The 15,925-nt window shown below is 48.7% G+C and overlaps 1 protein-coding gene across 6 annotated transcripts in view; it reads right to left on the reverse strand.

Moving 5' to 3' along the window:
- Positions 1–15,925, reverse strand: part of EMID1 (EMI domain containing 1) — a 74,955-nt gene that overhangs the window by 26,781 nt on the left and 32,249 nt on the right. For 4 of the 6 annotated variants that reach the window (XR_014519844.1, XM_083478723.1, XM_083478719.1 and 1 more), the window contains exons 4-8: positions 13,949–14,035; positions 10,706–10,767; positions 7,716–7,860; positions 1,677–1,730; positions 847–954 (exon numbers count right to left, since the gene is read on the reverse strand). Coding sequence is in view for 5 of the 6 variants with exons in the window: in XM_083478723.1 (XP_083334849.1) it covers positions 847–954; positions 1,677–1,730; positions 7,716–7,860; positions 10,706–10,767; positions 13,949–14,035 (456 nt within the window). In the remaining variant the exon portion in view is untranslated. The remainder of the gene's footprint in view (positions 1–846; positions 955–1,676; positions 1,731–7,715; positions 7,861–10,705; positions 10,768–13,948; positions 14,036–15,925) is intronic. The other 2 variants (XM_083478720.1, XM_083478722.1) reach the window with 1 other exon arrangement.

Genomic DNA, 15,925 nt, shown 5'->3' on the forward strand with positions numbered 1-15,925 from the left:
CACATTTTTTCGCTCTATAAGATGCACCAGACCATAAGACGCACCTAGTTTTTGGAGGAGGAAAACAAGAAAAATAATATTCTGAATCTCAGAAGCCAGAACAACAAGAGGGATCACTGCGCAGCGAAAGCAGCAATCCCTCTTGCTGTTCTGGCTTCTGGGATAGCTGCGCAGCATTCACTCCATAAGACGCACACACATTTCCCCTTACTTTTTAAGAGGGAAAAAGTGAGTCTTATAGAGCAAAAAATACGGTACTTAGCTAATTGGGAGCTCCCGGCCTAGTCTTGCCGTTTCTTTGCAAGGCAAGGCAAGCTCAAAGCAACTTGCAACAACATCAGAAAGCTTTCTTTCATTATTCGCTAACAACTGCAAGATCTAAAGGAAGTTTAAACAGCCAGATAAACGGATGGGCTGATGAGAACATCTCACAGGGATCAAGAATACGATTAAACAAATCATTGCCAATGCATAATAAGGTCTAACAATAAAATGAATGAACCTAATCTAGAGAATGCACCCCCAGAACTAACCCAAGCAATGCCCCTTAAACCCTCCAGGTGTTTTGGACTGTCAGGTGTGGGGAACCTTTGGCCTTCCAGATGTTGCTAAGATGTTGTTGACCTACATCTCCCATCAACCCAAGAAAGCAGGGCCAATGGCCAGAGGGGATGATGTAGTTCAGCAACATCTGGAGGGCTAAAGGTTCCCCACCCCTGAACTGGGTCTGATGGGATTTGTAGTCCGAAACATCAAACTACGTAAGTTGTTTTTAGCTGGAAATACAGAGGATTGAACCATGCAAGGAGAAGGCAGAGTTGCACATGTAGAGCAGCGGGGGCTCACCTTGCGGTCCAGCAGGGCCTTTGACGCCAGGTACGCCTGACGGGCCGCGGATGCCAATGTCTCCTTTGGGACCCACAGGGCCTGGGGGTCCCTGCGAGGCCAGCCTCCCTGAAACAAAAGGTTTGGAAAGGGAAGGGGGTAACAGTCGAGGAAGATGCGCATTCACAAGATCACAACATACAATGAAAGCACACAGCTTCCTCCAAAGAAGCTTGGGAACTGTAGTTTGTTCAGGGTGCTGGGAATTGTAGCTCTGTGGTGGGGAGAAACTACAGTTCCCAGGATTCTCTTGCTGGGAAGTTGTGTGCTTCAGATATATGGAGCGGCCATAGCTAAAAAGGGATGTGTTGAGACTGGGATTCACGGCGAATGGTGTGTTGCAGTGAGAATTTCAGTCCTTGAGAAAGAGAAAGTAAAGGGAAATGCTTGATGACGTCAGATTACAGCAGGAAAAGAAAAGATGAATGTAAAATGAACATTTCACACAGAAATTCACAGTCTCTTTTTATCAATGGTCATCCAAGACCCTTCTTCAAGCGGCCCCTCCTCAAAATGAAAATGGGCCTTTTCCAGAAGTGATTCCCCAGCTTGTGCAACACTCTCCCCAGGGAGACTTGCCTGACACTAGTTACGTATCTTTTGGTCCCAGGCAAAAACATTCTTTTTTTTAGCCATCTATGGCCTTTCTGCATGGATGGGATGTTTCGATGTAGTTTGTTTGCTTTTTTAAAAACAGAAGTGTCTTTCATAATTTATTTTTAATGCTGCTTTTAAAGTATTTGTATGTTTTCTTTTTCCCTTAAAATATTGTAAGTCGCTTGAGTACATACCATCCCGTCCAGGTATGGTGGTCCTCAGCCTCTCTCTGGGGCCTGGAGAACCTGCTGAATACAGAGGGGGCAAGACGTTACATTACCTGGAGCTCCTACAAGCAAGGCTATGTTAAGAGTGTAACACATGTACACCCAGCACAGTGTCCCTGGTCTTCCTTCTTTCAGGATCTTTGGAATGCTATGTACAAGGCCTGACGTAAGTAAGAAGAAACCTCCCTGTTCCTTTATCCTCAGATCATACACTGCTCTCTGCTCAGTAAATTGTTATCAGGATTGCTTTTCTCTCATTCTCCATCTGTGGTATTTAAGTGACCCTGCTACCAGCTGCAAGGCGATACAGGGACTTTAAACCCTAGGGAAAGTGCTCTTGTGCTTGGGTCTTCCTCGAGGGTTTCCCATTACAGGCATCTGGTTGGCCACTGTGAGAACAGGACTAGATGGGTCATTGGCCTGATTCAGCAGAGCTCTTCTTAGGGGACGCAGGTGGCACTGTGGTCTAAAGCACTGAGCCTCTTGGGCTTGCCAATTGGAAGGTTGGCAGTTTGAATCCCCACGACAGGGTGAGCTCCCGTTGCTCTCTCCCAGCTCCTGCCAACCTAGCAGTTCGAAAGCACGCCAGTGCAAGTAGATAAATAGGTACCCCTGTGGCAGGAAGATAAATAGTGTTTCCATGCTCTCTGGCTTCCATCACGGTGTTCCGTTGCGTCAGAAGCAGTTTAGTCATGACCCGGAAAGCTGTCAGTGGACAAACGCCAGCTCCCTCGACCTAAAAGCGAGATGAGCACTGCAACCCCATAGTTGCCTTTGACTGGACTTCACTGTCCTGGGGTCCTTTCCCCTTTTTTTACCTCTTAGGGCTGCAACGCCACAAGTTACAACTGCACTAGAACAAGGATCCCTTTGCCACACAACCGTCTTGAAGCGACTCTGAGGTCCCCCATCATGTTTATCTTCCCACCGCAGCGGTACCTATTTATCTACTTGCACTGGCGTGCTTTCAAACTGCTTGGTTGGCAGGAGCTGGGACAGAGCAACGGGAGCTCACCCCGTCATGGGGATTCAAACCGCCAACCTTCCGATCGGCAAGCCCAAGAGGCTCAGTGGTTTAGCCCACAGCGCCACCCGTGTCCCCTAAGAAGAGCTCTGCTGAATCAGGCCAATGACCCATCTCTGAGGCACCGAAAACCCTGCATAAGTCAATGTGGGTCATTCTCTGCAAAGCAGAACCGCAACCAAGGAACAACAGCAGTTGCTCACGGCGCATCATGTTCAGGGTTCAGCACACCTTTCCTGTTGGGTGTAATGAATGACAAAGCGACGAGGGAAGTCCTTGCACGTCCCTGCCAGGAAAGAACATCTCGCCATCCTTTCTGCCCATTGTCCTTTTGCAACTTGTGCAAAGAGGGGAGAGAAATATTCCATTATTAATTATTCCCGTCTTCTCCTCCCCTCTCTTCGCCCAAACCAGAAACACATGTTTTGTCAGAGCGAGGGAAGGACCACTAAACCTTTCCAGCTGCAGAGAGCTCCAGCCAAAGCCAGGAAGCTTCGCCAGGCCCCGGGACAGTCCCCGTCAGCCAGCTGCTTTCAATTTTGGCCCCCTCGCCTGGTGTGCTTCTCACCAGCCCCGATGCAATGCTGGCAGCAGACTTCGGAGGAAGGAGATGGCGGGTGGTAGGAGGAGAGGGAAGAGAAGAGGCTGGAGCTGATAATCAGAAGCAAAACTCCATTGTCCCTGCTTCAATCCTGGAGAAGGCAGGGCCAGTCTTAGGATGCTGCTGCCCAGTTTGTGAAAACTTCAGCCAGTTTTGCCAGCCAGCCCAAACCAAATTGCTGCGGGTCAGTTACGATTCCACAGAAAATCCACGCAGAATTCTGCTTTCAAAGAATCTCAGCTTCCCCCACGCTGTCCTAATTTAAAAAGTACTGTTTTGGGGGGACAGGGGACGGGCTGATGTGGAGGACTCCCTGGTCCTGAATGGGGTAACTGTGCCCCTGAAGGACCAGGTGCGCAGTCTGGGAGTCATTTTGGACTCACAGCTGTCCATGGAGGCACCGGTCAATTCTGTATCCAGGGCACCTGTCTACCAGCTCCATCTGGTACGCAGGCTGAGACCCTACCTGCCCGCAGACTGTCTCACCAGAGTGGTGCATGCTCTAGTTATCTCCCGCTTGGACTACTGCAATGCACTCTACGTGGGGCTACCTTTGAAGGTGACTAACTACAACTAATCCAGAATGCGGCAGCTAGACTGGTGACTGGAGGCGGCTGCCGAGACCACATAACACCAGTCTTGAGAGACCTACATTGGCTCCCAGTACGTTTCCGAGCACAATTCAAAGTGTTGGTGTTGACCTTTAAAGCCCTAAACAGCCTCGGCCCAGTATACCTGAAGGAGTGTCTCCACCCCCATCGTTCTGCCCGGACACTGAGGTCCAGCGCCGAGGTCCTTCTGGCGGTTCCCTCCCTGCAAGAAGCAAGGTTACAGGGAACCAGGCAGAGGGCCTTCTCAGTAGTGGCGCCCGCCCTGTGGAACGCCCTCCCATCAGATGTCAAAGAGATAAACAACTACCTGACATTCAGAAGACATCTTAAGGCAGCCCTGTTTAGGGAAGTTTTTAATGTATGACATATTAGTGTATTTTTGGTCTTTGTGGAAGCCGCCCAGAGTGGCTGGGGAAACCCAGCCAGATGGGCGGGGTACAAATAATAAATTATTATTATTATTAAAATAAAAATAAAAATCTAATGCATCGTATAGTGGTTAAGAGTGTCAGCCTAGAATCCAGGAGACCAGGGTTGAAAACCCCACTCGGCTATGAAGCTCACACTAGGGTGACCTTGGGGGTCAGCCCCTGCCTCTCAACCCAACCTACCTCACAGGGTTGTTGTGGGGATTAATTGAGAGGACAGAGGGGAGAACTGTGCACACCATTTTGAGCTCCCCGGAGGAAAAGGTGGAATATGAATGCAATAAATAAAATAAATAACTCGTGCTTGAAAAGGCAACATGTGACCCCTTTGCTAAAAGCCAATGCATGGTGTCTTTGCAGAGGCAAAGTAGCCTCTAGACCAGTGTTTCCCAACCGGTGTTCCGCGGCACACTAGTGTGCCGTGAGAGGTTGGCTGGTGTGCCGTGGGAGGGAGGCGGGCGAGTCGGGCGGTGAGAGGCGGCGGCGGCGAGGATCCGCGTCGAGCCGGGGACGGCTCCGCGGTGGTGGTGCCGAGGTTTCTCTCTCCATTCTCCCCTCACACACACACACACACAGGAAGATCAGCTGACAGGACCCAGCCAATGGGGCGGCGGCGGGGCAGCGCGTGCAAAAGGGAGGAGCGCGAGACAGCGGACGAGGAGGAGGCCGGCATGTCCGGGCAGCAGCAGCAACAACAGCAGCAGCAACTCCCGGCGACGGCTCCTCAAGCCCCGGGCAACCCTACTCCCTCACCGGCCTCGGCCGCCCTCCTGCTCCACCCGCCGCCGCCTCCCCCGCCGCCGCCGGCCACCTCGGCCCCGCCGCCGCCCCCTCCTCCGCCTGCTATCGCCGCCACCACAACAGCCGCTGCCGCCTCAGCTGCCGCCGTCCCTCAGTCCCTCGCTTTGCTGCGCTGCCTCCTCCCCCCCCACCCCCAAAGCTTGGAGGTTCCCCGGCAAGGGGGAGGGGAAAAAATTGAAAACTTTCACTTTCGTGCGTCCCTCCTGGCGTGACGCTGCGCGCTGACGTCACGGGGCTGTAATGGTGGTGTGCCGCGAGATTTTTTTCTTCAAACAAGTGTGCCTTTGCCCAAAAAAGGTTGGGAAACACTGCTCTAGACTTTGGTCCCCTCCAGACTGTCAAGTAATTTGCAGGAGTGATGGAAGTGCATCCCAGAAATTTTGGTGTGCACTACTGAAGTGCTTCATCCCCCTGGCAGTGCTGGAGTCAAAAAGGGCAGCCTCCCCTTTTTCTCTCCTCTTTTCTGCCACACCCCTTTGTCTCCTTCTCTCTCTTCCCACTCCCTTTTGTTATGTACTGAAGTTTTCACCCTGGGCCAGCAGGGGGATACTGTAGACAGTTTTCACTCAGGTCCACATATGCAAATAAGGGATTGAAAGTGATGTTCAGTGATTGGATAGTTACAGAAAATGGTTACTGTTGCGTTGTAATGGAGCTCTATATAAGCAGGCTGGCTGAACCCTTCAGTTCAGTTCTGCTCTGGCCTGTGAATAAACAAGAGCTGTTTGAAGAATCGCTGTGTCGTCTGATATATTCACCCACAACTTAATACCTTTTCTCTCTCATCTCTTCTCTTCTCCTGCATCCCTTTCCTGCCTGCTTCCTACGCACATGAAATGAGGCCAAGCAGGCAACTGGGTTGCTCACCCCTCTTGAAAGAAAATGGTCATTTTCGGGCATTGTTAAATGTCAAGGACAGTTGCCTTGAACTAGTGAGGGCCTGTAGGCAAGGACCTGGCCTCAACTGATCCACTTCAGATCATTCAGGGAAGAAGAAGCAAAGGGTAAAAGGATACTCCCTCAGACTTTCCTCAAGTTTAGGCTCCGTGCACACATGCACATCCTCTCCGAGCAAACTGGCTTCTTGCTCCATCTTGCTTTTATTTATTAAAACATTTGCTAACAGTGTGACTAACCACCATCAAAACAAGCCCAAAACCCAGATCCCAGAAAAGGACAGACAAGGCAAACAAAGAAGCTGAGGCTTCTCGATGGCCACCCACACAAAATGCACACCTACACTGTCATCTGTTAGCACATCCAGACAGCAGCGTCTTAACCTGGCGCCAAAATGGTACCTGATGGGACTGGTAGAGTGGAAAGAAGGAAGGCTAGCAGCAGGGGGCGACGGAGATTATATCTATATTGGACTAGACCAGAGGGACATGGGTGCCGCTGTGGGTTAAACCACAGAGCCTAGGACTTGCTGATCAGAAGGTCAGCGGTTCGAATCCCCATGACGAGGTGAGCTCCCATTGCTCGGTCCCAGCTCCTGCCAACCTAGCAGTTCGAAAGCACGTCAAAGTGCAAGTAGATAAATAGGTACCACTCCGGCAGGAAGGTAAACGGCGTTTCCGTGCACTGCTGTGGTTCTCCAGAAGCGGCTTAGTCATGCTGGCCACATGACCCAGAAGCTGTACGCCGGCTCCCTCGGCCAATAAAGAGATGAGTGCCCGCAACCCCAGAGTCAGCCACGACTGGACCTAATGGTCAGGGGTCCCTTTACCTTTACAGGGCAACCACTGAGATTGAGCTGGAGGTGCATCACAGATTGGCTGGACACAGAGGATGGGTGGTCAGAGGGAGAAGAAGGAGCAGAATGGGAAGAGGATCTGCCAGAAGCTAAAAAGGTTACAGGGTTTAGTGAGCTGGGAGTGTCTACGGCAGAGAGAAGTCCAGAATCAGAGGCAGATGTTGAAGCAGGAGGGGAGGGGAGCTAAGAGGCAGAGACAAATCAGGCTATTGTCTCCCCCTCCTGCTGTGACAATCCCCATTCCCCCTGGTCTCCCAGAACCAGAAGAGGTATGTTGAGGGAGGAGCAGAGACAAGCACGTTGGCATAGTCTCAGATTGCTTGGGAAGGACCTGGGGATGGAGGAGATTTAGGCAACTGTGGGAAGGCAGGGACCTTCAGCCTCCACAACTGCCTACCCAGAAGAGTTGCTGTGCTGATTAGGCTTCACTCCCTGGAGCAGGTCTTGTTTCGTCTAATGAAGAGGTTACTCCGTGTGATTTAGTGCTGGCTCATTCCCTGGCAGGGAGGAAGAGGCTAGGCAGGGCCACCCCCTGGACTGCTTGTATGTAAGAAGGCAGGCAGGTGAGAGCTAGCCGAGGCCAGACTGAGGTTCATGGGGCATTGCCCCATCAGCCCAGAGAGGAAGCTCCCACTCCTTGCCAGAGTCTCAAGGCATGAAGGAAGTGCGGGAGCTAACCAGGCAAGGAATTCACAGGCGGGGCCACCACTGAAAAGGCCTCGTCTCCTGTGCCCACCCTGCCACACCCCAGATGACCAACGAAGATCCACTGCCTCCCTCCCGCTTACCTTTTGCGCTTTCATCCCCAGGGCTCCCCTGAGCAGCCAGAGAGCCCCACAGGGCCACGGAATCAGGAGAGTCGCCTCCCTTAGGAGGAAGTCGTCTGCCGGGCACCAGAGAGTCCACAGATTCAGCCGCAGAGAGGGTCGCTACCTGAAGACAAGGGGGAACATCTCCAGCAAAGCAGGCCAAAGGTCTTCACCCCGATACATGCACAGGCAGGGAGACACACGTCCAGAAGTAGCGTGGTTGGGGTTGAGTATGTGATGGTTGTGTGTTCAGATCAGTATGCTAGCTATATTGGCTACCATATGTGATTAGAGGGGCAAGAAGGCATCCTTTTCATTCCACTCTGTGTCCCCCCACATGCAGAGCTGTTACCCTTCTGATGCTGTTGGTCTTTGATGAAATTGCATACTTATTTATTTTTTTCATTTACATGCCAATTGATTGAACTAAGACCTCTCAGCGGTTTACAAGAAATATTAAAATTACCAGTTAAGAAACAGTTAAAAACAAGGAAAAGCATCTGAAAAAAATAATTAACGCCGAACAACATTAACATTCATATATTTGGAAAGGCTTGCCTAAATGAAAACAAAATAAGCAGACTTCCGGGTTGGTGCCTCTGGCAATGGCGGATTTCCTCCGATCGGGAGGAACCCGCTCCGTGGAAAACAGGGTCTGAACCGCCACGGCGAGGCAGAGACCCATCAAAAACCACAGGCGGGAGAAGCCTGTGGACGTGGGATTCGGCTGGCACCTTTACGCCCCCTCCACTCGCGAGGAAACCCGGTTTTGGGGATCCGGAGAGACGTGGGGTGAGTGGCGCGGTGCTTTGAATCGACTGCTTCTTTCACGGAGTGAAGCCGCATTGCTGTTGCCGGAGAGCGCTGACTTTTTCCTGTGGACAATTGGATTTCAAACAACTGCCCGTGAGTAGAACGGAAAATTGGACTGTGAAATTTCTTAATTAGGCACCAAAAGCGGGAAGGTCTAAACAGGAAGTCCGCCTTCCGCTTTTGTAGATAGATTGAAGCAAAGACACGGCAAGCTAGAGTTCAGAAAGTCGTTTGTAAAGGACTAAATTTTCATCATTTAAAATTACTGAACCCCCCTTGGAAGCAGGAGAAGAGGGGGAAACCTTTTTTTAGACTGTTTAAACCTGCAGAAGAGAGAGTAAAGAAAGGTAATTTTCCACCATCTTGAACCTGGGGGCGGGGTGTCAAGACAGACGTTTTGGAGAAGCCCATTGACTATGGACAAACATCTTTGACAGATAGTTAAAAGAACAGAAACATATTGATTCCATTGTTCCCTTTCGCTTTTAAAAGGAACAAAATATTGACAAAATATCCGAAAAAGGAAAACTTTGTTGCTAAATCTGCCTTAAAAAAAAGGAAAAAAAGATGGATACAAATAGAAATTGTTTCCCCTAGAGGGAGCTTGTGAAACTGTTATTAAAGTCGAACTGGGGAGTTTTGCAGCTGTAAAAGATTAAGATCGTGGGACCAGACTTCGACCTTGAACAAGAATGTGCTCAGAGGCTCTGGTGCTTGCCTTTTGCAAGACAAGTGCTTTATTGGAACAGTTACATGAGAAAATGGATTTGATGACAGTTGCAATAGGAAATTTTGGACAGGCAGTGGGTACCTATATAGAACCCACTCAGGAATTAACCCAGGAATGTGCTTTGACAGATGAGATGAGGGAGAAGGCTGTTGCTGGACCTCGGGTGGCAGAGATGGAGGGAGCTGTGGCCCAGCAGGAACATGAGTCGTTGGATTTGATGAATGAACCTGGAAAAAGTCAGATTTGGAGAGACGGAGATCTGCTTGGTTTGGAGATGGGGGGCTGGATGGACCCCCCATGCAGAGATGTTTTGATTTTCCAAGTCTGGCTTTAGGCCGGGGAGAGCTCGGAGCTGTGGGGGCCCCTAATTTTGGAGGGGCCTTGAAACATGCCTTTAAATATCACATGGATTTCAGTGTTGACTATGGAAAAGGGGCTGACTTGTCGAGAAGGGACAAAAATATTGTCAAGTTGGAGCCTCCCAGAGTGAAAGGAGCAGAAGACAAAGTAAAGTACAAGTATAAACATGAAGAAGACCTGCGGAAGGGACATGGAAAAGACTTAAGAGCCTCGGATATAAGGTTACCAGGTTGATGGACTAGATGGATGGGATAGAAAGGACTGACAAAACCCGAGACCAGGAGAAGAGACGATGGATGAAGATTGGAACAAAGTTTTAAAAATTTATTTAGAAAAGTATCGCAAAATTAATGAGTATCAGAAAAATGTTGGAATGAAATTATTTGGCTTTAGCAGAAATGTTAAAAAGAATTATGTAAGAATATGTTATGGTTAAAAGAATTCGGTATAAATAAGATTTAAGTTTTAAGTTTTAAGGTTTTTTATGGTAAGATAAGGTTAAAATAGATCAAGGTAATTTAATGACAGAATATTGTGAAAGATGGAAAGGATTTGCTGAGATAATTAACAACTAGAATACAAAAAAGGGAGGTGTGAGGAGGTTGATGAAATAAGTTAATGAAAGTTAAGGATTTGAGAATATTGGATTTGTTTTTAAATTTGTTGTATATTTTTGTTTTTTGATTGTGTTGCATTGTGTGTTTTGTTTTTTTCTTTTTGATTTTGGTTTTTATTGATTTGTATTGTTTAATTGTTATTTTTATCTGTTCTTTTCTTTCTTTTTCTCTCTTTCTTATTTTTCCCTTCTTTTTTCTTTGTAACTTTAAAATTCTCAATAAATATCTTTTAAAAAAAAAAAAGCAGGCACCGGGAGGAAAAAAATACAATGAAGGCGTCTGTCTGATATCAACAGACAAAGAGTTGCAAATCTGCCACACTGAAATAATGATTTCTGACAAGGCTGGAGAGGTGGAGGAGAGGTATTGGATAAAGCAGCCCAGCTGAGACCCACCTCAACCCCACTGCCCCTTCAAGAGTATATAAAATTATATTGAAAGAGACTGACCTTTGCTTCTAAGAAGTTGACCCTCTCCAGCAGTTCTGAGAATTTGCTGCAGTTTAAACAACCTGGGGAATCAGGTGAGACAGGGAGAAGTTAAAATGGGCAGCTAACATTTACCGTATTTTTTGCTCTATAAGACTCACTTTTTCCCTCGTAAAAAGTAAGGGGAAATGTGTGTGCGTCTTATGGAGCGAATGCAGGCTGCGCAGCTATCCCAGAAGCCAGAACAGCAAGAGGGATTGCTGCTTTCACTGCGCAGTGATCCCTCTTGCTGTTCTGGCTTCTGGGATTCAGAATATTTTTTTTCTTGTTTTCCTCCTCCAAAAACTAGGTGCGTCTTGTGGTCTGGTGCGTCTTATAGAGCGAAAAATACGGTATCTATTTTTTGGCCCGGAGGCCACATTTGTCCTTGGTTAATTCTCTAAGGACCACATGCCATCAGTGGATGTGGCCACCCCACTCTCACACACCCCTGCATCTCCAGGTAAGACTGGCAAACATCCTCTCTCTGAAACCCTGGAAAGCCACTGCCAGTCAGTGTAGGAAATGCTAAGCTAGATGGGCCAATGGTCTGACTGGGTAAAAGGCGGCTTCATATGCTCCTGTTTAATCCAACCCTTTATACATCAGAAGGAATCTTAACTTGTTTCTAAGGGGAAGGGCGATAGCTCAGGTGCTTTGCATCCAGAAGGTCTTGGGCTCATTCCCCAAAGGCATTTCCAGCTAGACATGGGAGAGACCCCTTCCTGAAACCCTGGAAAGCCACTGCCGGTCAGTGTAGGGCAACACTGAGCTTGATGGACCAATGGGTCTGCTGCCTATGTTCCAGAAGGTACAAGAACTGGTTTTGTGAGCAGAAGGTCCCAAGTTCAACCCCAGCATCTCCAGGTATGGCTGGGAGGGACCGGTGGGTGTTGTGGTGCAAAGTCTCTTCTATACCCAATAGGTCCCTGCAGAAAGTTTCCAACTGCCTGTGCTTTCCAGAAACAACTGAAGACGTTTTGTTTTTATTATGTATTTTTTGTGTTGTGATTTTATGTTGTGAACTGCCCTGAGATCTATCGGTATAGTACAGTATACAATTTATTATGATTACTATTATGATTACCATTATTATTGTTATTATTATTATTACAGTCATACCTTGGAAGTCAAATGGAATCCGTTCTGGAAGTCTGTTCAACTTCCAAAATGTTCGGAAACCAAGGCATGGCTTCCGATTGACTGCAGGAAGCTCCTGCAGCCAATCGGAAACCACGGAAGTCGTGTCGGAAGTTCAGGTTCCAAAGAACGTTCACAAACCAGAACACTCACTTCTGGGTTTGTGGCGTTCAGGAGCCAAAATGTTCACGTCACAAGGCATTCGACTTCCGGGGTACGACTGTATTAATGCTTTCCCAGCTGGATAAATGGGTCTTTCTGCCAGGTGTCTATTTTGTATTGTTTAAGTTTTGTCTTAAATATAGAGGCTGTTCTTTTGTGCTTTCCGCTGTTTTCTGCTGTTTCTTTCACATGTTGCCTTGAGGCCATTGTGTGGAAGATGCTTATTATTGATGATGATGATATCTGAGTGGGCACCAGGTTGGGGAAGGCAAATTCACACTACTGCGAAAGCAGTGCCAGAGGGACATCCAGGAATTTCTCAGCCTGCAAAGGGCTGCCAGCGCTCTGCCAAGCCAGCTTAGCCAATTCCCACACTGGGCAGATTAGTGCTTTGCATTGTAGAACCAATTCTATTAGCTCCCTGGTGAGGCGCTGCAGCCATGACAAATATCCCTGCTGTCCTTATTGGAGGGGAGTGGAAAGAGAAGTATTTTTCACTCATCGCTAAGATCCAACTAATGGGAATCAGAACTGCGCACACACAGAGAGAGACACACAGAGGCTGCTTTGAAACATGACTTTGGAACAAACAAGCAAATAAGAGTTGAAAGCCATGAAAGAGATCTCAAATGCTCTATACCCAACACAGACCCAGTGCCGGCATAATGGTTAGAGTGTCGGACTAGCAGCTAGGAGGTAAAGGTAAAGGGTAAAGGGACCCCTGACTGTTAGGTCCAGTCGCGCACGACTCTGGGGTTGCAGCACTCATCTCGCTTTATTGGCCGAGGGAGCTGGCATACAGCTTCCAGGTCATGTGGCCAGCATGACTAAGCCGCTTCTGGCGAACCAGAGCAGCGCACGGAAATGCCGTTTACCTTCCCGCCGGAGCGGTACCTATTTATCTACTTGCACTTTGACGTGCTTTCGAACTGCTAGGTTGGCAGGACCGAGCAATGGGAGCTCACCCAGTCGCGGGGATTCAAACCGCCAACCTTCTGATGGGCAAGCCCTAGGCTCTGTGGTTTAACCCACAGCGCCAACCTGGTAGGAGCTGGGAGACTGGGGTTCAAATCACCCGCTCGGCCATGAAGCTCACTGTGGGCTCTCAGGCCAGTCGCTGCCTCTCAGCCTAACCTCCCTCGCACGGTTGTTGTGGGGACTGAATAAGGGGAGAACGATGTACACCCTGCCTGCAGCTCAAGTCAAAGGTGTGCTAGGACCTGCCATTTCTGCTGTCTGCCCAAAATGCCAAGAGCGAAGGGGAGGAAAGCAACGGTGCAGTTTGGGTAAGACAACATACACCAGCCCAAGGGCAAGGGCGCTCTGCTTAGAGACCCTTGGGGAGGGTCTCCTGGAGGAAAAAGCTCTTGGCGACTACTAGGCACAACGGCTATGCTGTGCCTCCACGGTAGGAGGCAGTGATGCTTCTGAATAAAGGTAAAGGTAAAGGGACCCCTAACCATTAGGTCCACTCGTGGCCGACTCTGGGGTTGCGGCGCTCGCTTTATTGGCCAAGGAATCCGGCGTACAGCTGACTAAGCCGCTTCTGGCGAACCACACCAGCGCATGGAAACACTGTTTACCTTCCCGCCAGAACGGTACCTATTTATCTACTTGCACTTTGACGTGCTTTCGAACTGCTAGGTTGGCAGGAGCAGGGACCGAGCAACGGGAGCTCACCCCGTTGCGGGGATTCGAACCGCCAACCTTCTGATCGGCAAGTCCTAGGCTCTGTGGTTTAACTCACAGCACCACCCGCGTCCCAATGCTTCTGAATACCGGTTGCTAAAAGCCACAGGAGGGAAGAGGGTTGCTCTAGGGCTTGGGTGCTGCTTGATGGTTTCCCATTGAGGTGGCCGCCACGAGCACAGGATGCACAGGAGCCTGACTCCGCAGGGCTCGTCTTAGGTCCTCAACCCTCACCAGAATAAGCTGCAGGCCGGGCTGGCAGTCTGCGCAAAGGGGCAGCCCCATGAGCAGCGTCCTGAGGATCCTGGTAGCCAGCAGTCTCTGAAAAGGAAGAAAAAGATGGGGGAGAATTGTTTAGAATTGAGAGCCAGTGTGGTGTAGTGGTTAAGAGCAGTAGTCTCGTAATCTGGTGAACCGGGTTCGCGTCTCCGCTCCTCCACATGCAGCTGCTGAGTGACCTTGGGCCAGTCACACTTCTCTGAAGTCTCTCAGCCCCACTCACCTCACAGAGTGTTTGTTGTGAGGAAGGAAGGGAAAGGATAATGTTAGCCGTTTTGAGACTTCTTCGGGTAGTGAAAAAGCGGGATATCAAATCCAAACTCTTCTCTTCTTTAGGGTTGTGGCAGGGAACCTATTTCAGCCCGAGGGCAGATCGGAGCTCACCCAAACTTAAGCACACTTAAAAAAAACACACGCCATGTCGTTGAGTCGTTTGACCCTAAGCTAGGCACTGTTCCTCCCACATTCCCACCATGCATTTAAACAATTGTGGCTTTTGCCAAAGAAACCCGGGAGCTGTTGTTAAGGGCAGTGGGAGTAGTCTGGAGGCCACAAGTTCCTCCCCCAGAGCTATAGTTCCCAGATCTCTGCTTAACCATTCTGGGAATTGTAGTTCTGTACATAGCTGTCAACATTTCTCTTTTTTTATGGGAAATTCCCTTATTCTGTATAGGATTCCTCGCAAGAAAAGGGAAAAGTTGACATCTATGGTTCTGTTAGCAGAGCAGGAGTCTCCGATCAACTCTCAGCACCCTTAACATGCTACAGTTCCCAGAATCCTTTGAGGGAAGCCACAGCTGTTTAAGGAGGTATCCTGGTGCTTTAAATATCGTGTGGGCAGAATTATAGGAACAGAACTACCCAAACTGAATAGAAATTTATTCATGTATGGAACTACGGCGGCAAGAATGTTACTTGCCCAAAAATGGAAAGAAGAAGAAGTCCAAGTGAAAGAAGAACAGATACAAAAAACTTACAGAATATGCTGAAATGGCAAAACTTACTGGAAAAATAAGAAATCAAGATAGCAAACTTTTTATAAAAGCATGGAAATGGTTTAGTAAATATTTACCAAAAACACAAACAAACTGTAAACAGATAAGAACATTGGCAGGGTTATTTTAATAACCTGCAGTTTTATAAGAGTATATATATTAAAGCAGATGAATAAATGAGTAAGTTAAGTTAATTTGGAATATGCAGAAAATATATACAAAAATTAATTTAAGGAAGCGCAGAAAGGGGGGGAACAAGTCACACTTTGAAATGTTAAAACGATGGTAAAATTATTGAAAAGTATAAAATTGAAAATCATAAACAAAAATGAAACATAAGTAAATAAATAAATACAGTGCGGATGTAGCCATAGGGCTGTCGCAATCCTAACCACAGTTGCTCAGATGTAAGCCCTGTTGGATTCAGTGGGGCTTATTCCGGGGAAGGTGGGGTTAGGGCAGCAGCCGTATGGCTCTCTGAATGAGGTTCCTGTTGGCATGGGGAGTCACTGAGGAAATCCGCTGTCTGAATCACTTGGAACTGCAGTTGGCTTCCTCCAGATGGAGGTCTGTCTCCTACACGGGTCTGGAGGGCTGGCTTCCCATGCTGGGATGGGGTGGGAAAGAGACAAGATTGCCCAAGACTGCCGTCTGGTTCATCCCTCTTGAGCCAAGCTTGTATCCCCAACTCTGCTAGGTAACAAAGCCTTTTTGCCGTTTGAGATCCCCAGGAGGAAAAGAATTCCTAGGGTGGTTTCCGTGGAGTTAGCCCGGCCAGGGAATTTGGAAATTCCCCCAAACCCTGATCACACAGTGGAAGGTAAAAGGTAAAGGACTCCTGGACGGTTAAGTCCAGCCAAAGGCGACTATGGGGGGATCATCTCGCTTTCAGGCCGAGGGAGCCGGCGTTTGTCCACAGACAGCTTTCCAGGTCATG

Source organism: Podarcis liolepis (assembly GCF_965112155.1).
Source record: "Podarcis liolepis genome assembly, chromosome: 15".
Taxonomy (NCBI): Eukaryota; Metazoa; Chordata; class Lepidosauria; order Squamata; family Lacertidae; genus Podarcis; species Podarcis liolepis.